General features: G+C 41.2%; 2 protein-coding genes across 2 annotated transcripts in view; one reads left to right on the top strand and one right to left on the bottom strand.

Annotated features, from left to right (window-relative positions):
- The window catches only part of LOC104964204 (ubiquitin carboxyl-terminal hydrolase 31-like), a 14,763-nt gene extending 7,499 nt beyond the window's left edge, over nt 1–7,264 (top strand). The window contains exons 6-12 of the mRNA XM_010792941.1: nt 234–328; nt 724–801; nt 945–1,074; nt 1,635–1,754; nt 1,869–2,094; nt 2,350–2,508; nt 7,233–7,264. Coding sequence (XP_010791243.1) covers nt 234–328; nt 724–801; nt 945–1,074; nt 1,635–1,754; nt 1,869–2,094; nt 2,350–2,508; nt 7,233–7,264 — 840 coding nt within the window. The remainder of the gene's footprint in view (nt 1–233; nt 329–723; nt 802–944; nt 1,075–1,634; nt 1,755–1,868; nt 2,095–2,349; nt 2,509–7,232) is intronic.
- A 2,997-nt stretch (nt 7,265–10,261) lies between these two features.
- On the bottom strand, nt 10,262–20,845 carry LOC104964196 (leucine-rich repeat-containing protein 4B-like). Its single transcript, XM_010792932.1, has 3 exons — nt 20,455–20,845; nt 15,775–16,393; nt 10,262–15,665 (listed from the first exon to the last, which is right to left on the bottom strand). Exons 2-3 carry the CDS (start codon nt 16,015–16,017, stop codon nt 13,668–13,670), a joined length of 2,241 nt encoding a protein of 746 aa, XP_010791234.1. The 5' UTR covers nt 16,018–16,393; nt 20,455–20,845; the 3' UTR covers nt 10,262–13,667.
- Nucleotides 20,846–21,396: the final 551 nt, after the last annotated feature.

Raw genomic sequence — 21,396 nt, 5'->3', positions numbered from 1 at the left:
ACGCGAACATACACACATGTATTTTTCTCCTGTTTGAACAGCATCTAAGCAAGTAATTTTTCCTTGCCATGACGTTTACGTGTCTGTGTGTGTGTGTGTGTGTGTGTGTGTGTGTGTGTGTGTGTGTGTGTGTGTGTGTGTGTGTGTGTGTGGGGGGGGGACAGACTCCTGACAACCTGTTGGAAAAAAGTGTACGTTTGTGTCTTTAATGTCTGTTCTCCACTGCTCTGCAGGTCGGGCCCTTCACTCTGCGTGTGGTGGGAGTGGTGGGGATCACATACCTCTTGCCTCAGGAGGAGCAGCCGCTCTGCCACCCCTCAGTTGAGAGGTAATGTCACTTATTGCCACCAGGGGGGAGTGTTTGTACTTAAATGGTCATTATATAAACCCTGCAGTAAGTCCAATCCACTCATAGTTGATTGAAGTGCTCCACAGTATGTAGGCAGACTCTTCAGTGGTATTGATGTTTAAATATTCTCCTGAGATCTAAAATAGTCCTAGTTTATAGATTTTGCTCTGACAATGTGACAACCTCTGTAGAATGGATTTTGAAAATGAGAAAAGAATGACATTTGCTTCTCTGCTGCCAAACGAATATTAACACAAAAAAAGGAAAATAGACCCTCTTTCTTTCTTAAATTCAGTACAGACGTTACTCTTACTACTCATATCAGTATCATCAGCAAATTCAATAAGTTATTATCTTCATTTTATTCCTAACAGGGCATTTAAGTCCTGCGGTCCTGGAGGGCCCCCTCATGTCAAAATTGTCGTGGAATGGGACAAGGAGACGAAAGACTAGTAAGTGACATCTGAAGCCTCAATCGAACACGCTTTGGTACGCTCAGGGCAGATTTGTGACGTCTTCTTTCAGAGCACAAATATATGATGTAAATGTCTTTTGAAGTGTCTGAGTGACCCCTCTGTGACGTGTGCCCCCGCAGCCTGTTCAAAAGAACTGAGGATGAATACATCCCAGACGCTGAGAGTGTGCGTCAGTCAAAGGAGCAGCACCTGCAGCCGCAGACCTGCTCACTGGCCCAGTGCTTTCAACTCTACACCAAAGAGGAGCAGGTAGGCCCAGACGCTGTTTAATGTACTGCTGAGAATGTCACTGAAGCATTAGGATTAAGGAAGTGTCATGCTGTTGAGTAAGGAATGTGTTAAGGGATTATATTTCCATCCATCTAGTAAAACTACAGTACGGGAGATGCAGTGAAAACCCTGCATCCAAAACCTTACCAAAGTAAAAGTATATATTTCAGCAGAAGTACTTAAAAGTATAAAAACATAAATAACTCATCATGCAGTAATATGTTCCCTGTTGGGTATTTTTTTAATTTAAAACCAATACATTATTTTCTGTAAGATCATGTAACTCTAAAAAGTCACGGTGGATTTTCCAGCTAAACCAAGAGGGTTGTAAATTGTTTACTTTGCACAATAAGTATGAGAATGTACTCAACATGTCAAAAAGTGTTTCATCAAAAGTACACGTAATGCAATCATTTCATACCCTTATTATAACAAACTAAACATAGAAACAGGTACAAATGAAATGTAAAGAACAGAAAACAGTTTTTTAATACGTTTGAATACTTTCTAGTAACTCTTTTCCCTCACGTTGATCTCAGCTGGCTCCTGATGATGCGTGGCGCTGTCCGCACTGTAAGCAGCTCCAGCAGGGCAGCATCAAGCTCAGTCTGTGGACGCTGCCCGACATCCTCATCCTACACCTCAAACGCTTCAGACAGGTACACATGTAGACATGTATAAATGCTCAGGTCCCTCAGGTTTATATTACTGTTTAGGAACGTATAGAACATCTTGCTGTCAGATTAAATTCCACGAATGTGTCACGTGTTCAGGATGGGGATCGGCGGATGAAGATGCAGAACATGGTGAAGTTCCCGCTCACGGGCATGGACATGGCGCCTCACATGGTGAAGAGGAGTCAGAGCAGCTGGAGTCTCCCCTCCCACTGGTCACCGTGGAGACGGCCTTATGGGATGGGCCGTGACCCGGAGGACTACCTGTACGACCTGTACGCAGTGTGTAACCATCATGGGACCATGCAGGGAGGACACTACACAGGTAACCAAGCAACAATAACCACCAATAACCTGTGGTTTTTTCATGCATTGGTCAATTTGGAGAGTTAGGGAATTTGTGCTCTCAAAAAAAAACTCATGGTCTGATTTATATATCATTTCTTTCCAAAAAACATTGAAAAGTTAGACTTCAACAGGCTGTTGAGAGTATTTCGAGCTAGGGTTAAAATAGGTGTCTCCTCTTTAAACTGATTTTATTTTCCTAAAAGCTTATCAAAATGTTTTTTGTGTCTTTCAGCTCACTGTAAGAACTCCATAGATGGACAGTGGTACTGCTTTGACGACAGCGACGTTCAGCCCATATCTGAAGATGATGTTTGCAAGCAGACTGGGTACATCTTGTTTTATCAGAGACGTGCCACCATTCCCTCTTGGTCTGCCAACAGTTCTGTGGGAGGTAATCTTTATTTATCATTAGCTCCTACAGTCTCTTATGAACATATTTTAGACCCTCCAGAAAAACGTGAGCAAAAATCCTTGATTATGCGATTAAACATGCGGGGTTTTTATGTGATTTTATGCGGTAGAAATTGGCGGGAAGTTAGGAAATATGACGGAAAGTTGCGAAATATGCTAAATATGCGGGGGAAAAGAATAACTTTTTTTTAAAATATTGGGCTGTCTTATTTATTCTCTCTCACGCACAACCTGCCACTAACGTTAAACCCCTTTCCTATTCAATTAAACACATTCAATGTTTATTTATTGTAAAAGCAATTGGGCTATTTTAATCACGCACGCACGCACGCACACACACACACACACACACACACACACACACACACACACACACACACACACACACACACACACACACACACACACACACACACACACACACACACACACAACATCACACTGTATGCACATTGAGCTACTCTTGATACACACCAGTTCATCGAAGGGTCACTAAACACGCAAGCACAGACTCACAACTCTGAATCTTTCTCTATGACACAAACACACACACACACACACACACACACACACACACACACACACACACACACACACACACATACACACACTGTCCTTTTTCTCCCTCCCTCTACCCCAAGTGGCTGTAGTGTTTTTGTCTTTGTTGAAATAATTGCAGTGATTTTCAAGACCGTTGTCATGGCAACACAGAGGTGTATGCATGTTGACAGAATCTGTTGCAGGGCGACCGAGAGACTGAAAATGAGAGATAAGAGGTGGGAGGAGAAGTGATGCGTGTGTGTGCGCGCATATGTGTGTGCCTGTGTGTGTGTGAAAGCGATGATGGGGACTGTTGGGGGGGGGGGTTTCATGTGCTTCAATCCATATGATGAATGGAGCTGAGCAGTATGGGACATCTCGGCCCTGGTAGAAAGAGGCCCAGGATAAGGAATGAACAGTTATGAGTGTATTGTGCGCGGAGGAGAGGGAGGAAACTGGGGGTGCTATTTCAGTCCGGGCGTTGTCATGGAAACTGCAGCTTCACTACAAATGGAGACATCCAGCACACATGGAATCGTCAAACAAATGGCGTGCGTAGGGCCCAGCGTGAAGCTACGCCATGGCTGTGCGACACGGTGCCATCTCAGTCAAAACCCACCCCCCCCCACCCCCCTAGTCAGATAACAGTGGCGTCTTCTTCATCACAGAGACTGAATATCAATGGGAGGGTAGCTTTTAGGGGAGTGAGCGAGCGGTGGAGGAGGGGGACAAACGCTTGGAGTCAGGGGGCTAAGTGACAGGCAATGGTGTCCATTCAGGCAGTGAGTCACAGCCGCTCGCTCTCCGTCTTTTAATTAACAGTCCTTTCCACACTTCCTTCCCTTCCCTCGTCTCCTCGCCTCTTGTCTCTTCTTCTTCTTCTGTCTACCCCTTTACTCTCTGTCTGTCTCCCATCCTCACCCTCTCTCGTTCTATCTCTCTCTCTCCCGCGCTCTGAAGGACGGAGGTATTCCCACATTTCTCCGTTGCTATGGCAACACCGCAGCGAGAACAGGAAAGAGAGAACGCAGGGAGGAGGAGGTGGAGGAGATGGAGACGTGGTGGTGGTGGTGGGGTGATGGGGGTAAGAAGGGAGAGGGGGGAGGGGTGTGGAAGAGAGGCCTGAGATGAGGGGATGTGTGAACGATGCTAATGCTAACTGTAGCAGTGGCGACGACAGAGCAAGTGTTGGTGAATTCCCCTCTGGTCGCATCACGCTGGGCGCAGACTCGCATGTCACATCAACATTTGCATAATTGCCAGTGGGAATCTTTCTGCTCTGTATTTTGTCATTGACATCTCCCACAAAAATGATACACAAGACCCATGTCCGATTAGCCGTTTGGCTCTTTTTGATTTTCTCTGTGACATTGACCAACACTGCAGAGCTTGCATTTAATTTCTCGTGCATGGTTTGGGACTGAAGGGGAAACCGACTGGTGTTGAGCTGTGAGCTTATCTTCCAATGATTCAATCAGCGCTAACCCATGCAGGTCAAATGACCCACCAGACAAGGAGATGTATCTATGTGGAATACGAACCGAAGCCATGGGAAGAGCTATTTCATATCGATGTCATCATCCCGTTCAATCAGGACAGATCGCAATCTCATTATCTTCACGTATATAACACAGAGCGTTTGTACAAAGAAGTGTTGCATCAATTTCCCAACATGTTAAGATATGTAGCGAGTAGCAAAGAGGCCTCCAGAGGAATCTAACACCCACATCCTCCTCTCTCCTCGCTAAACGTGTTTGTCTGGTTTGACATGTTGTACAAAACTCACTAGATACATATCACACCCAGACTGAAATTATTATTCCTTCATACATGAAGCCACATGTACACATATGAATGCATAAGCTCCCCGGTACTTGAAGTGTTATCTGCTGCAGGTCAACTGTCTCGCTGTCCTCTCCTCCGCCAATCAATAACTCATCTCTTGACGTCAATACTGTTATCCCCCATGAGACAGAAATGTCCTTCTTTAGGACAAAAGGAGAATATAAGCAAGATGGGAGGAAGGGGATATGAGAAATAAGAGGATGAGTAGTTTCTACTTCCATATGTCATTGCCAGGAATGTCCATGACTTTCCTTTGTCTTCATCAATGTCCTTTAATTACTTAATGCACTGGTCACGTAGAGCAAAGCCGAAACAATGTTCACAGACAGTGACAGGGCAGTTTTTAGAAATGTTGTCACATATACTGTAATAAGTGCATTGTGAAGCCTTTCCTGGCTGTAAGGTATAAAGAGTTGAAGTGACAGCAAAAAATAAATCCACCTTTTGCTTTTTTATAAGCATCAACTTGTGAATTCAGCACTCATCTAGTCTTTAAAAAGCATTTAGCAGATTTTGGTTGTTTCGTGAGAAGAATTAATCGAATCTCTTGTCTGTCAGTAAATGTGTAGACCAGCAGCCGGTTAGCTTAGCTTAGCATTAAACCTGGAAACAGTTAGAAATAGTGACTCTGTTCTGAAGTAAACAATGAGGAGGCATGTGGCGCAGTAGGTTAATGCGCTGAACTTCGAATCAGGGGATAGCAAGTTTGAGTCCCACTGCAGTCAGCATGTCGTTGTGTCCCTGGACAAGACACTTCACCCCAAATTGCTCCTGTGGGGATTGCCCACAGTATTGAGTATGTCAGTCGCTTTGGATAAAAGCGTCTAAAAAGTGACATGTACTGTACTGTAATGTAATGTAATGATCACATACCAACACTTCTAAAGCTCAACAACTAACCTCCGTAATGCACCAAAACTCAAATGTAAAAACAGCAGTGAGTTGTTGTTTTTTTAAAAGGGGAGTTTTGTGTCGTAACTGAGTCCTTCAAGGCACCAGTTTTGCAAACCAACAATTGTTACCCACATTTATCACCAAGTAAAATCCGCAGACCTGACCCTCGAAAAACCCACAGGCTACACTTTAAAATACTCTCTGCTTTTATGCTCATTCTGCTTTCTTGAATCACACATCTAGACGAGGAAAAATCTCTTTCACTGGATGCACTCAATGCCGGGCTGGCAAGCACCTTTCCGCAATCAGTGCATTAGCTGATTTCAATGTTAAAAATAGCCTATTGCACAATCACTCATTTCGGATTCCTCCCAAAAAAACAGCAACATATTTCTGTTCTCACCTGCTGCACTCCAGCATTTTGTTTATTTTTAATGAATTTATGTAACTGTGTTTTTAACCTGTTACACAATGGGTAGTCTGGTTGTCTTGTCATCACCGTGAGGTTGAGACAATGTGACATTACACTTTGTCTTTGTAAAGCTGACACAAATGAGATACATATTTTTGATGAGGTGGTGCTGGTGAATTAAATGTCAGTCTTTAGCTAAGCTCATCTGCTGCTGGCTGTAGCTTCATTTCCATAAATGTGTTCAATGATCACATCTAACTCTCAGCAAGAAAGCAAATAACTTCCCAAATGACAATTCATTTAACAATTAGTGCCCGAGCTGACAATATGAATATTACTGAAGCATCAACAGGGTAAGTAAAAGTCACTATATAATTCAGAGTGCAATAAAAAGTAAAACCCCATTACCACACACACAACATTAACCAACCACGGAATAAACATTACCCTATCTGCAGTTATGGTAAATCAATACTCAAGTAAGTGTAATAATCTAATAAGAACATCAGCTCAGTGACTGAAAAGTGTGTTTGTGTGTGGGAGTGCATGCACTGGGGAACAATTTGCTGCATACAATACCTTCGTCTAGTAATTACACCCAAAGTTACTGTTTATAATGTATGCTGGAGACAAAATATTCATGGGAAAGTAATTCCTTTAAATATCATCTTGTACTTTGGGCCTACAGTGAAACAAGCAATATTTTCCGTGAGATATTCATGCTCTAAATGCTTTGTTTTTTTGTCCTCTCTTGTAATTTGTAATTAGATTAGGGCGCATTAGAAAGTAGTTAATTGTACAGTGTTTCCACATCACTAGATATTTTTGTTAATTAGTGTGTAAAAATTCAGACCAACATTACCAAAATGTGCTGCATTTTTAACATGTGTAAGTTAAGGGGAGACGTGTATTTCCCTGTGTATTATTAACATAGACATACAGTAAATACAAACGATTGAGTATGGTGCCACTGTAGACATAAGACAATTCTGTCTATGCCTATACAAATGCAGCTCCATCCCACGTCCACTTCAGCAGCGTTTAGTGGGAAGAGAAGCAAACATAGATTTTTTTCCGGGTGACATGTCTTGTTGGTCAGGTTGAGTGTTTTATCCTCAGAAGAGGTGAAGAACTGTCTGAGGTTACAAGGGCTCCTGAGTGCTTGCAAAGTAAACACACGCCAACACCGATAAAGCTTTCCGTTTGTGAGTCCTCTCTCTCTCAGGATTATTAATTGAGATCTTTGGGTGAGCAAGAAAACAATATCCCCAAGGATCTGCTGCATGCCTCTGAATGAAACTGGGAGAAGAGAAGGAATCTAAAAATAGACTGAAACAAAAGCAAAACATGTTCAGTACAGTATGAGAAAGCCCTCCGAGAACATCAGAAGAAAGCTAATAATTCACCAACATAGTTTCGTGTAATAACAGTCAAAGACTGAATCTTTAAACAAAGAGCATACTTTAAATCAAAAGGATTCTCATTTCCCTTTTATCCATCTACACAAAGTAGGTCCAACTGGGTCGTCTTTTTCTCACACTTTCCATAATACTTCTCAGACTAAGCTAAGCTAATACTTATGTGTAGTCCATCCTTATATAAAAAATGCCTAAATAGGCCACATCATTTTTGTTTTTTATATGACTGTAGCCCACGCGGTTGAATTTAACACACTACGCTCGTTTTAGACACATGTGTTTTTTTGCTGCAGCCTTTTGAGTGTGAAGAAATAAAAGGCTGTCACATTTCCATGGCTTCTCGATCAGCAGAGATGCAGCCCACAGACTCTGACACCTCTGCTTCACAGTGGAGTTTATGTTGTGTCAGGTTCCCTACAGACTCTGCAGTCTGTCTGTGGGCCAGGGGAGCTGGGGAATCCCTGGAGAAACACACAGCTGGGAGGTTATTGAATTTGAAGGAAAAAGACAGCATAGGGAAAAGGAGAGGATAGTGCTGGCAAAGTGGATTTCTAGAAAATGACTGCACCATAAGCGAGCAAAGGGATTGGCAGATGCATTGTTGCATTTTACAAACAGAAATCCGGGTTTCCTCTGTTCTTTTTAATACACAAGGAATTACAGCAGGGAGTTGGTGTAGATAAATGCACCTCGTGTGAATAGGTTTGCTTTATGCTGCAGGGGAATTTTTCCATTTATTTATTTTTTCAATTGAAAACTACCCTTCTCCATCACATAACATTCATCCCTATCACATAATGCTCTAAACCTATTTGCATTTCAGCATTTCTCTTTCATCTTCAATGCATATTAATGTATTCTTTCTGCTGCAGACACACTCTTTGCTCACTTCACACCCCCCTCTTCATATTACCTCGTGCAAACATGCAGTAAAAAAGAGTATATGTTTGCTCACTATGACCACAAGCTGAGAAACAGCAAAAAAGCTGCAAAAGACAGATATTAATAATCGGCTCTAAAATGAGTCCCCCCAAGGTGTTACAGAGCATTTGGTTTCATATCAATCCTCTGCTTTGTGTTACAGTCTTGAGAAAAATACTACAATGTAACCGTTATATAGTGCAGCTGTATTCTCTATTGCTATTTCAGCATAAAGGCATGTAAAAAAAATGAAGTCTCATGGGGACTGAGCTCTCTGGAGACCAGTGTGCAAGCCAAGTACAATTACATTCAAGAAAATGACTTTACTTAGTGCCCCCTAAGACACTGCAAATACAATCTCTGCCGTAAGGCCCAACATTCTATCTAAACATATCATTCAAATTTGCTGTCATGCTTCGTGGCTGATGCATTTGTTGTTACATGAATGCCCTGAGGGTGATGTTTCATAACTCGGGTTGGACTAGTACTGCGCAGTGGACATCTGTGATAGTCTATACTGTTCCCCCTAACCTCGGGGTCCACAATAAATTTAAAAATATAAAATCTGGAACAAGCAGACAAACTGCAGAACAGAATACAGAACACAGCGAGGCAAAGCTTAATTTAGTCGACCCTTTCAAGATAAGAACTAGTGATAATGATGTGTTAATGAAGCTCTGCACATTCATAGCCTTCATAAAAGAATAGGAAGTGCACTTCATATTGAGATGTGAGCAACATAACCCAAATTCAGAGAATTGCTTTTACACTCGCCTTGTTTGAGAAATGTTTCACTATTCACTTAAATTATCTAATTTGTTTGTGTTTACTTATTTGTCAGATTTGCAAACTCCCAGCATATGCTAATAATTGAAATTGGCAGTGCGGGTTTATGTACAATTACACTAATGTAACATGATGGACCGCATGATTTATTAAGGCAGTTCCCATGCTGCAGTGATTACAGGATGTAATAGTGTTGTGTTGAATGGCTGTACTTCTACAGCCAGCCCTCATAATCAATTAGTCAATTAATAAGATATTCAGCAAGATCAAATACGAGCCTTCCGCAATATAATACAATTTTTAAAATGTGTGTCTTTTCTTTTTTTACGACAACAGATATTTACGGATCAGGTTATCATAATTGTATGTATTCATTTATCTGTGCATTTCAATCGTTTGTTAGCTGCTAGCACTTAGCTGCATTTGCTCTAATCCAATAACCTTTGCATGGAAAATTATAAAACCATTTACCAGCTGTTACAATATAATTGTGCACATAAAATGGGCACGAGGCCATTGTGTCCAACCGTGTTGTTTTGATTAATCAATATGAAAATGAAAAAAGTGAACTAATAAATACAGTGTAAACAGAGTCATTTGAAGGACCTTTTTTTCAATTTAGTTTTATAAAATGTCACGCAATAACTTATTTGAAACATCATTTTGTTAAACTTTTTAACTCATATCTCATTTAGTTAGTTCTGGTGCGTTATAATTTCAAATCACATCAAAGAATGAAGGTGGCACATGTTTCTAACAGCAGAATAGCTTCTTACAGCGGGCCTAGATTTGAATTCACAGAAGTAGCAAAGGGTGAAACAAAATACCTCTCAGTCATTGTATGACAGTCATTGAAGAGCAAGAGAAGTACATGTTGAAAGAAGAAATACACTCTTCTGCCACAAGTTGCACCTGGATGAATGCGTGAAAAAAATTACATTTAATGACAATACCCAAATTGATAATACCACATACTGGAGATACAACCAACAATTCGGAAAATGAAAGAGGAAAAAACAAACAAACACAAAATGACATACGTTTTCTCGTTATTCTGTATTAAAGAAATCGAATTTTTTTTTCTAGAGCTTAACATAGTTCTTTCTCTCTTTTAAAAAAGCTTTTAAAACAGACCCAGGTTATTTTTCATTCATTTTTTTTAACATTGTTTATCAAACAGAACAGCTTACCTTTAAAGGACCAAAAGGTCAGTCCATTTTCTTGTCCTGCAATTTGGTGTCTCAGATATGATAATCCTTTTCAATAAGGAGCTTTGCTTCAAACAAATCAAGAAATGTCATCAGGCCTGAAGCATCCATTGTAAGCAAAGAATGGAGCCGAGGATACACATATGCCAATACGCCATCTGTAGCCAAACTGAATCAAATCACCGCTATACAGGCCTACAAAATACAGTGAGGTACAGTTGCCCAATATGCACATATTCAGAATCCAGTCTGAAGCTTGTGTCTCAAACATGTGTTAACATTCCTGCTGTAGAATGAGCCTGCTTTTAAATCGCATCGGTATGTACAATGGCAGCCACTATACTAAGATGAAACAAAGCCATTCTGCATTTCCTCCAAATGTTAATAATAATGATGATAATTGTGCAGGTTGCGAATGTCCAGAGGTACGAAAGGAACATTTCTGTGCTCATAATGTGAGTCACCATCTTAATAAAACACTGATACAGAAGCGTCAGGTAAGAAAAAAAATTCTACCGTATAACTTGCAGGAAAGCACTCTCGCACACAAAGCACACAAGGAGGTATCTGGTATGCTCTTTGAAATCTGACAGCAGAGCCACCAAATGTAGCACATCAAGGGAGCGGCCCGTATGTTGTGTCTTTAGCCTTCATTTATATTCCATTTGTGTCTCAGTGGGGCTACAGTTGAACCCTGCCCACAAGATCTGTCTGTGGGTTGCAACACAGTGACTTTTACTATGCTTTTAAATGAGATTCGCGAGCACAAATAAAAAACGTAGAATATACATGGCTGCAATTTAGACAAGTTTGCATTATATAATTGTAGGTATAACTATACTTTTTTTTTAAGGATGGCTTGAATGCTTGGCAATAAACAGGGTGAACGTGATGTGCATTGATGCAGAAGATGTTCCTTTCATGGATTAACCTCTGTGCAATCTGGGAGTGTTTTCTCTGATACCGTCACATTATCATCACTATTATTATCACTATTATTATGGTTCCTCAGTGTTCCATTTACTCCAATAAGTGTGGGCTCAATGCTGATAAGAAATACCATCATAACTCACATAAAACAGCTCGCCGTTTATATTTATATATATAAATATATGCAGGTCTGAGGGAGGGGTGCAACAGAAAAAAAACAGCACGATCACACACAGAGCTGGATTACAGTCGAAAACCTTGTTGATATGATTTTGCTCATAATACTATCTCAGGTACATTAATCTGGAATTACTTGTCCAGTTTGTGCTCAATTGCAACAAACATTTTAGATTCCTGCTGAGTAAATATCAAAAATGATCTATTTAATGGCCTTCTTTCCTTAAATGTTCTTTCAATTTACAAACTAACATGAAAGACTCACCATGGGAGAATAAATACCGAGATCTAATTTCAGACAAAAGAGCCTACATTAAGAATAAGTCATCATATAATTCTGTTAAAGACACTCATTTTGAAAAACCAGTAATGTCTATAGGCGAGTGACTAAAAGCCTGTCTGAACGTGTTAATAGTGCAGATGGCACCTATTATTACCAGGATGACTCATGGCTAAACCACAAACCATACATTCAATCCAGGTTTAGCACATAGGCCTGCATAATGTCTCACTCCTCATCGTGTGGTTGCCATATTGACTCGCCACGACCCAATATATGATTGATTTATTTCACACGTAATGATACATGGCTAGACAACTGTACACATTATATCAAACTAACAAAAATAAAGAAATACATAGTTGAAACGCAAGAAGCGTAAATGGCATTTAACATATGAAAGTTACACTGTAAAAATGTGGATCTTACAATTGTCATACAACCAGACATTATTATTATTAATATACTGTACATTTCCATTCATTCCAATCATCATAAGATGGATGTTTAATCCCTTCTTGAATGCTGCTGCAGATAGATGTCTAATCATCATCCTAATCTTATGACAGCATTTTATGGCATGATTATGGTAACCATGAGCAAGGAGGTCATATCAAATTCCTGTCTAAAAGCAAATATCTGGCTACTGATCTGGTTCAAATAACACATTGTCAACACTTTATTTTACCCAACAGATCTTCGCAAATACCTTTCTGTGTGTTTTATGGAACATTATTTTAACCATTATTTGATGCTGGCATTTCAGTATCAGAATGTTCAATTCAAATACCAAGTAGCTGGCTTTTACAAAATACATAATACACTCTCAGAACACAAAAGTTTGTAATGATTATTACTGAAGCAACAGAAAAAGTTTGTCAAACAGAGATCTGCAATTACTGTTCTACAACCTAAATTGACTTTATGTCACAAAGCCAATTCAAAGATTCACAATGAGTGTTGCAATTGAGCCCTTATGTTTCTGAGAAGTAGCCAAACTTAACACATGTATCATAACCAACCTTCGCTATCACCGCCCCTGATTATCCACAAAGAAACAAACTATACCAGCTTATACATCCACCCCAAAATATCTCTGCATCGGAGTCTGCAATGATACATATTTAAATGAAAATATATTTATATAATTTGTGGATTTTTCACAGTAGTTTGTACTGCACTGTACCTTTTTGTCCATCTATTTATGCCTACATAATTGTCACCTTGAGGGAGTCTGTTGAGTCACTTGAGAGAGAGTGTGGTTTGTGTTAAATGTGGAAGAAAAATGTCTCTTGGATTTTGTTCTGTAATATCTCCGATCTTCAGTGTGGCAAGGGCTGTGAATGTCTTTCATCTCTGCTGGCCATCAATGGTTTTGGGAGTTATTTCTCTGAAAGGCTAGTTTTCCCTATATGAGAACACAGCTTGTAGAAACTGCAAAAAACATTTGCTTTGGCACAGATTTACATTGTAGCAATGTCCATTCCTTGATCTCCATGGCCATGATCGTTACCACAAACACAAGTGGCCCATTGTGGTAATCCTTGGCTCAGTAGACTGTCACGGGTAAGTCTATGTGTTGGTGTATTGCCGTGTCAGTCTATCCTTTCTCCTGGTGTAATGTCAATGCACTCTAGTGTCTAATCATCCCGCGCAATAAACCCAACATCAATCCCCTCTCTGTCTCCCAGTCTTGCTCACTCTCTCTCTAAACTCTCGCTTTTGTTTTTAGATCTGAGTCTCTTGGACATTTTCCTTTGAGTTCCCCTTGAAGAGGAGAGGCTCCATTTGGGGATTCTGGTGTTGGCCCATGAAACCCTTGATCGATCCATGTAAGCCCATGGTAGGCATGGGGAGAGACATCGGCAGCGGTGGAGACATAGAACAAGGGTTCATGTTGTTGCCATTTCCTGATGAGCTGAGCATATTAGCGGTAGAGATTGGGACTGAGGTACAGGAGATGGGGATATCGTGCATTTGCTGGTTCTTGCTATTGATCATCATTCCTTGTCCCATCCCGTCGGAGCCAATGCTGAGACCCATCACGTTGTTGTTGAAATGATGGGTCTTGTAGTAATGGTTGAGAGTATCACTACGGCCAATGTTGGGGAGGTTGACTATTTCAGGATGATGGTGTATCCTTAGGGTTCCTTCTCCGCTGCCAGAATTCATCGTTGAACCCCCTGAGATGCCGCTCCCGGCCCCAGCTCCGATCTCATCTTCTACATTGACAATCTCTATGGCTCTTGCGGGGCCATGGTGCTTGTGTAGCTGGTGCTGCTTCCGGAGTTTGTAGAAGACCACCAACATTACAGCTGCCATAAAGGTAATTGCGACGAAACAACCAATGATGATCTTAGTTGTTTTCATTACATCATCCAAGCCTGGAATATTAGTTACATCCATTATTGACACAGTCACAGTATTATCAGGACCTTTGTTGGCTCGTGGGGACAGTGAGGAAAGAGAGGAGAGAGAAGGCGGTATAGTGATTCCTGGTCGGCCCTCTAACACCCCTCTTCGGCCCGTAGGATTAGGAAATTCTATGAAGGTCATATTAACATCCTGTCTTGCCGAGTTCTCCTCTCGATCTCTCACTGTATCTACTGTTTCCACGGTGACAGTGGTGAAATAGCTGTAGGCGTTGCTGGGGTCTGAAGCAGACACGTTGAGCACAGCGGTTGCAGTGGTGTTTCCGGCGGAGTTGGTCACCATGCAAGTGTACTGCCCCGTGTCTTGCACGGTCACGTTGGTGAAGTTCAGTGTTCCGTCATGAAGCACTGAGATCCTCACTCGGTACGATCCGTGGGTCATCAGGGTGCCATTTGGAGTGAACCAATTCACAGAGGTCATCGAGGTTCCTGTACGACATTTCAGCTCAGCAGCCATGCCCTCTGTGACATTAAGATCAGTGGGTGGCTCGACAATCACTGGGGCATAGCAGGTGAAGTGGCTCTGGTCTAGTTCCCCAATGTATTTGCCTTTTATACCTGGGGGTGCATGGCATCGAGCACAACAGGTGGTGTTGCTGGGAACAGTCTCTTTCAGCCACCAGCTGAGCCACAGAACATCGCAGTTGCACACCCAAGGGTTGTGGTTGAGATGTACCCTCTCCAACTGGTGCAAAGGGGTGAAGAGGTCATGGGGCAGGGAATGGAGGGAATTGTGGGAGAGGTTGAGCTCCTCCAAGTTTTTGAGGTCATCAAAGGCATTGCGTTCAATGACTGACACTCTGGAGTGCATAAGCCACAGCTTGCGAAGTGACACCAGGCCCTGGAAGGATCCAGGCCTGACTATCCCCAGCTGGTTCCCTGACAGCTCCAACTCCTCCAGTCGCACTAGTGGAGTGAGGTTAGGGATATCCTTCAAGCCGCACATGCCAAGATTCAAGAAGCGCAAGTTGACCAGACCTTCGAAGGCCGCCTCCGAGATGAAATCCAGTTTCCTGAGTTCCCCTAGATCGAGACGGCGTAAAGAGGGAACACGGTGAAAGGCAAAGGCCGGCAGTGTCTCGATGGGGTTGTTCCGTAGCCATAATTCCCTTAGCTTGCTGAGGTACTCAAAGGCTTGTGACGGTACCACTGTGAGACGGTTGTCAAAAAGCTCCAGCGTGTTGAGGTTGGGAAGGCCATTGAAAGCTCCCACCTCAATCTGCCGGATGTGGTTCTTCGAAAGCTGGAGGATTTCCAGATGCCGCAGGTGCTTAAACGTGTCAGACTTGATCACCTGGTGTGAAAACATGGAGGCATGTTGAAAAAACATTAGAATTACATCTGTCAACATATTTGTATCCAGTCTGAATGTATGCTGTGTTTGTAGATGAAGCCGTATTTACCTGAATAGTGTTCTCTTGTAGATTGAGGTATCTTGTGTTCTCTGAAATACTTTCCGGGACTTGCTCTAAACTCTTCCTGGTACAGATGACACGGCTCGCCTGATTGGAGCACGTACAAGGGTTGGGGCAGGCGGGTCCTGCCTCTGTCAGCTGGGGTCCATGGTTGTGAAACCACAACAGAATCTGGACCAACCAGAGGAGGGGGGAAGGGGAACAGGGGCTGGTCACCATGACAACACGCATGGCAACTGAGTCATGACCCGCCCCTATTGCTATGAAGTTGATAAGTCACCTCCAAACAGGAGACCTTAAGTGCTTATCTTTATGTTCATATCTTAAGCTGCTATTCTGTTGTTGTTTTTCTCTCCTTCAAGCAATCACTTTAAAAATAGGGAGAGGGAAAAGTGTTATGATATATATTTAAGACTATTTATCATTAATAGATTCTTATTTTACTTTGCTCATACTTCTTAGAATATCAAACACCTTTTCCTTTTCAACAAGTCATTTTAGGGAATTCTGTATCTTTTGTTCCCATGACAATTTCTAGAATAGAAAGCAAATTGTGGGCACGGTATGCTCTTCAAAGTGTTGTCTCTGTGGAGGCTGTTGCTTCTCACTGTAGGGGAAAGAGAAAAAAGGAGAAGGAGAAAAGAGGTCGAGTAAGTGCACAGAGGAGTAGCTTTAAGACATCAGCCTAGCAGCACATACATTCATGTATTCCCGGATCTGAATTTAAATCTTGAAATATTAAAATGCCCAGTCGCCAGAGTGTATGACAAGCTGGGTCAGGATTTTTTTGTAAAGAGGTGGCACTCAAATTATGGCCTGTAGTCTAACTGGTGAGTCAGCTGCCATTTTCTTCATAGGTTGAACTTAACATCTGGGTCATGGTCTGAAATGGCCACAAATCTCTAAAACCACAAGCTGGGTTAGGACCGCAGTCACATCGTCTACTTGGTATCCTTCGATTTATACAGACAGCAATAGAAATCTCACATTTAAAAGAATGTCAAGTTGTTGAATGCAATTACCACTGCTTTCAGTATTCATCTAGACCTAAGGTTAATGCAGACATTCGTGCAATCCATCATGAGGCAGCAGCAGTAATTTAGCAATTAAGATGAAGAAATTATTATTGACTCCTGAAATGTTACCGCAATGCACGTGCTGTGTACAATAAGCATGCACGATAAGACAAGATCCCTAGCCACCAAAGTTAATGAACCAGACAAGAAGATGACAACTACATCGCGAACAAAGGAAAAAAATATGGTGCAAAACACTTTCAAGGGCTTTTGTAACACAGAAATGTGTATCTGTGTATCTTTTGTTAAGAGGGTTTCACACAGAAATGGCCGCAAGCATCAGCAGCAGACTAACTACATTTAGAAAAGGTTGCACTGTTTCACTAAAGGATTAGAACAGAAAGAAAGTGTTCATTGTTTTCTCGGGCACGTTATTTTCGACACCATGACTCTCGCAGTCACAAGCCTATGCTGTCGTTGGAAAACAAATAAAGAGATCTCTATCAATGTCACTCACTTGGCCGCTGTTACCATTATTACAATTTCATTTCGACAACTCTCGGATGCATTTTCCTAATATGTTTACTCTCTAATAAACAGGTTATTTTTTAAAGGCTCCATCTCAGTCCTTAGCATCTCCTCTCCTATGCAGCGACGATGCATGCGCTCCTAGAAACACGGTTGCTGTGGCAACCTGCTCACTCACCATCTTGTGTTTTTACTGTCCAGTGCCCTATTCCACATTACTGTGTTTAGCAGAGCCTGATAAACATGAAAACTGATCAGCAGCACCTTTGTGATCTAATTCTACTTATCTTTCGACTTAAAGATTAAGGTTCAGCCCCTTTACAGCGTTTGCTGTTACACAAGACGTACGTCTTTTACTAAGATACCTTTATCTTGAGGAGTAAAAACTGTATACTTACTAAAATATACATTCACATAAGTGCCGGGAGACCCATGTTAGCGATGTGTTTAACCTTGGCCTTCAATATCACAACAGAGGGAGGTGGTTCCGCATGAATCCTAATATCTACAAGGTCTGAGGATTAGGTCAACATCAGTCTGTATTAAAAACATAGCTCTGAGAACTCCTAAAGCAGCTATTAAGAAAGCTCATAAGGGAATGCATGCTAAAAATAGACCTTTTTCACATCCCACAGAGTCTCTTCCTCTTCAACACACAAATATTATTCACATATCTATCTTCAACCCTTCTAACTGTAACTGCCACAGAGGAATAACAAGACAATAACCATTAGGAATAAGAAAATGAAGATTTATGAATATAATGCAAAACCTAAATATTATTGCATGCAGCCCATTTGCAGCACTCCTCATTATGGCCTTCCTTTCATTGCGTCCTCCCTTGAAGAGTCTCCTTCTCATCCCCATCCAGCAGGTAATTATGCATTTCAACAATTTGACTGAGTTGAAAATAAAACATAACTCCCAGACCTCAGTATTGTATGTTATCTCGAATGGTGGTTTGATAGTTACAATGTTTAGCTCAACAGAAAATGATTCACAGAAGCATCAAAACACAACATCATTCCCTTGTCGCATAACTGAGCATACCAGTGCTTTCAAAACAATGTTTTCATACACTGGAGCATCATTATGTACACTAGTGCTTTTTATTTCTGTTTCCTTTGGAATGGGGCTGTTTTAAAAAGGCGGTGAATAACAATTCAAAATGGCCATTTTATAATTTATCCTGCCACTGCCGTAATTTTTTATATGTAACCTTTTAAGTAATGGAGAAGTTTGTTTTTCAAGTATTTAGATTAACAACATGAGTTGTATTCACCCAAAAATATATAGTGATATTGCAAATAACAGATTATATTACTTATCACACACTTTTATGTATTGTGTAGTTGTATTTGTGTATTTGTTGTTCTGTGGTTGTTTGCCGTCTACCTGCAGGGACAACATATGTAAATTAGACCATAGCTAACTTTGTAATGACTTGACATTCTGAGCTGCCCCTGCAAAACAATAAATGCAGAATATATAAATGAAAATACAAACTTGTTACCTCCATAGGCTTAGGAGAAAGATTAATTTCCCATTAGACAAAAGCCTTTGGTAGTTGTCAACAATAAGTTGTTTTATGTATTTTTCTAAAGTAGAAAAACTATATCGAAGGAATTGAGCTACACTCTTTCCTTTGAATTACGTGTTAAAACCACTGGGGAGAGTCAGTGAAAAACAATCAATGTAAAACACCTCACAGGAAAAAAAAACATCTTATGGATGGAGAGACCTTGAATCTGACAGCCTGTTGCCTTGACCTCCCATCTTCAAGTTCTCCACAAAAACAACAGCTCCTCACACTGATGATGATCTTTATTTTTAGATTATTGCACCTTGACTCATCTGAGGGCCAATTCCTTTGCCAGCGGCCTTCATCCTTCATCCTTGCTGCAAAATGTTTTTTCCCTTGGATTATGACATGGTTGAATTTTCGGCCATTGTGGTTTTTTTTCTAACCGATTTCACTAAAAAAGGTATTTCTCTTTCTTGATCTTAGCCGTTTTTCCATGTCAAGAGCAGATTGCAACCATGTAGATATTGATTATTCGATCAGGCCTGAGAAAGCGCTCAGTCGTGAAAAGACAAATTAGCTGCAAGCTGCTGACCAATTGCTAACAACCAATCACATCATCGTAAGCGCCTGATTGTATCAATGCCGTGCTCTCTACAACAGAGTCATTAAGGTTTGTGAAGAGGCAAAAATATGGTGTTGTTTAATAAACACCAAGGCTGTGGGATGCTTCCTGTATTCCTACACAAGGCCCAATTAGACCTCATGTATTTACAGATGGTCGAGATGAACACAAAGCGACACAGGTGCAGCAGGGCCAACATCATCTGCTGTAACTATGACAACACTAGATTGATTCAGGACGTGGGAATCAGGGAAGGATGAGACGCAATTCATCAGTATGGTAACAAACGGTGTTTTTGAAGAGAGGAAGATTGCAGGTTCATGCCAAATATTTTCTCAACTTTTAACTCATGATGACAGTTTTATTTCCCCATTTATCTGATATCAACTCGTGAAAAAAAGAAAAAAAAAAGCCCACAGCCTGACCATTTCTCCTGCAGTCGCAACCTCTAATCTGCAATCTCTCATCATCATATAGCCTCCAGCATAATATCTCCTACAATCTAACAGAATGGCCTTATTCATCTATGCAGCTGCACTCACTACGGCGCACCTTCTCGGGAACGCAATTGAAATTCTGAATAGGCCTAATTCTGCACATGCTGCATTACAAAATGGCTTGCATCCATTCTCTCTTCAGGGTAATGACAACATGACTGCACCCAAAAAACAATCCAACAATCATATTTCTTCTTTTAAATATGTGTAGACATGCCAAACACACAGGCTTACATAAGAAAACATGTTATTCTAATTCATTTGTAACCACGTCTTTTTTTCGTAGCCTATATGACACCGACTGTATCTTTTGCTGATATTAATTATTTACTTCAATCTGTGCAACCTTTACACGTCGTTGTCAAATGTTTTAGTCGACTCGTGTCTGATTTCAGAATCCGTGCAGATTAGGTAACATATGCAATAATTACGCCGTCCATTTCAGTCCCTTCTACCTGTACAAGCAATAAACACACGTACCTTAATGTTTCAGCGGCGTATGGTCGATGTTTTCTCTCTACTTGTCCCTTCTTCAGATTGCCAGTTTTCCAAACCTCGCTGTCTATCTCTCCTTTTCTCTTCCCTAAATTGATCCGCTTGTTTCCACGGCTGTGAGCTGGCTCTTGTTCTTGTAGGCTATTCCGCAGCGCCAACGCAACGCGGGGGGCTACAGTGATGGCAGGTTAAAGATGAACACAATCCACACACACACGCGCACAAACACAAACGGGGGAGAGGGAAAAAACGCAGACGGAGATCAGATTATAGGTCGTTGGAGAAAATGAAGTTAGTATTATCACATTTCTGGGACGAGGTCTGGGACGAGTGCATCCATGCGCCTTATCATCCTTGGAGAGGAACGCAGGCAGCAAACGCGACGGCGCCCGGTGGGCAGAGCATTTTGCGTCCAGCATAAGCGGGTTTTTACGCACATTCCGTATGTCACAGTCTGAATCCCACTAAGACATCATTAGAATAGATGAAGGACCCACGACTCATGGATGCACCTGTTTTCTTAAGAGCATTTAAACTTACGTATTGCTCTCAATGTCTTGTTTGTTTCAGTCTGGAAATGTTGTTTTAGATCCCTGGTGCATCACAAGCTGTAATGAATATAGTCACATATTCATTAATATGACTCAGCAGCACTAAATGATCAGCTGGTTGATTTGAGTCAGTGTGTTTCTCCGTATGCTGTGAAATATTGTGCATTTTTTGCTCAGTTTTCAGTATTTATATCTATGTATGGACACCTGTTTACTGTAGCCAACAGGCCAAAACATCTGCAGTAAGAAACATTTCTGCACCATTGAGTCTTAAAGAGTGGTGTAGGCCTATACTAATGTCCATATTCATAATAAATGTGCAGTGCCAGCACATGCATGTTAGAAAAGGCCAGCGTATATTAAATCCAGCAAACTA

The sequence above is a fragment of the Notothenia coriiceps genome, unplaced genomic scaffold, assembly GCF_000735185.1.
Source record: "Notothenia coriiceps isolate Sejong01 unplaced genomic scaffold, NC01 NC01_scaffold00036822, whole genome shotgun sequence".
NCBI classification, from domain to species: domain Eukaryota; kingdom Metazoa; phylum Chordata; class Actinopteri; order Perciformes; family Nototheniidae; genus Notothenia; species Notothenia coriiceps.
Note: the sequence above shows the minus strand (reverse complement) of the source record. Positions and strands in the feature narration are given on the sequence as shown.

What these genes read in the sequence shown, in the direction of transcription:
- LOC104964196 (XM_010792932.1), bottom strand. Translation starts at nt 16,017, where the DNA reads ATGCGTGTTGTCATGGTGACCAGCCCCTGTTCCCCTTCCCCCCTCCTC. An exon ending in TACAAGAGAACACTATTCAG is followed by an intron (nt 15,666 to 15,774) that starts GTAAATACGGCT and finishes TTTTCACACCAG; the next exon opens with GTGATCAAGTCTGACACGTT.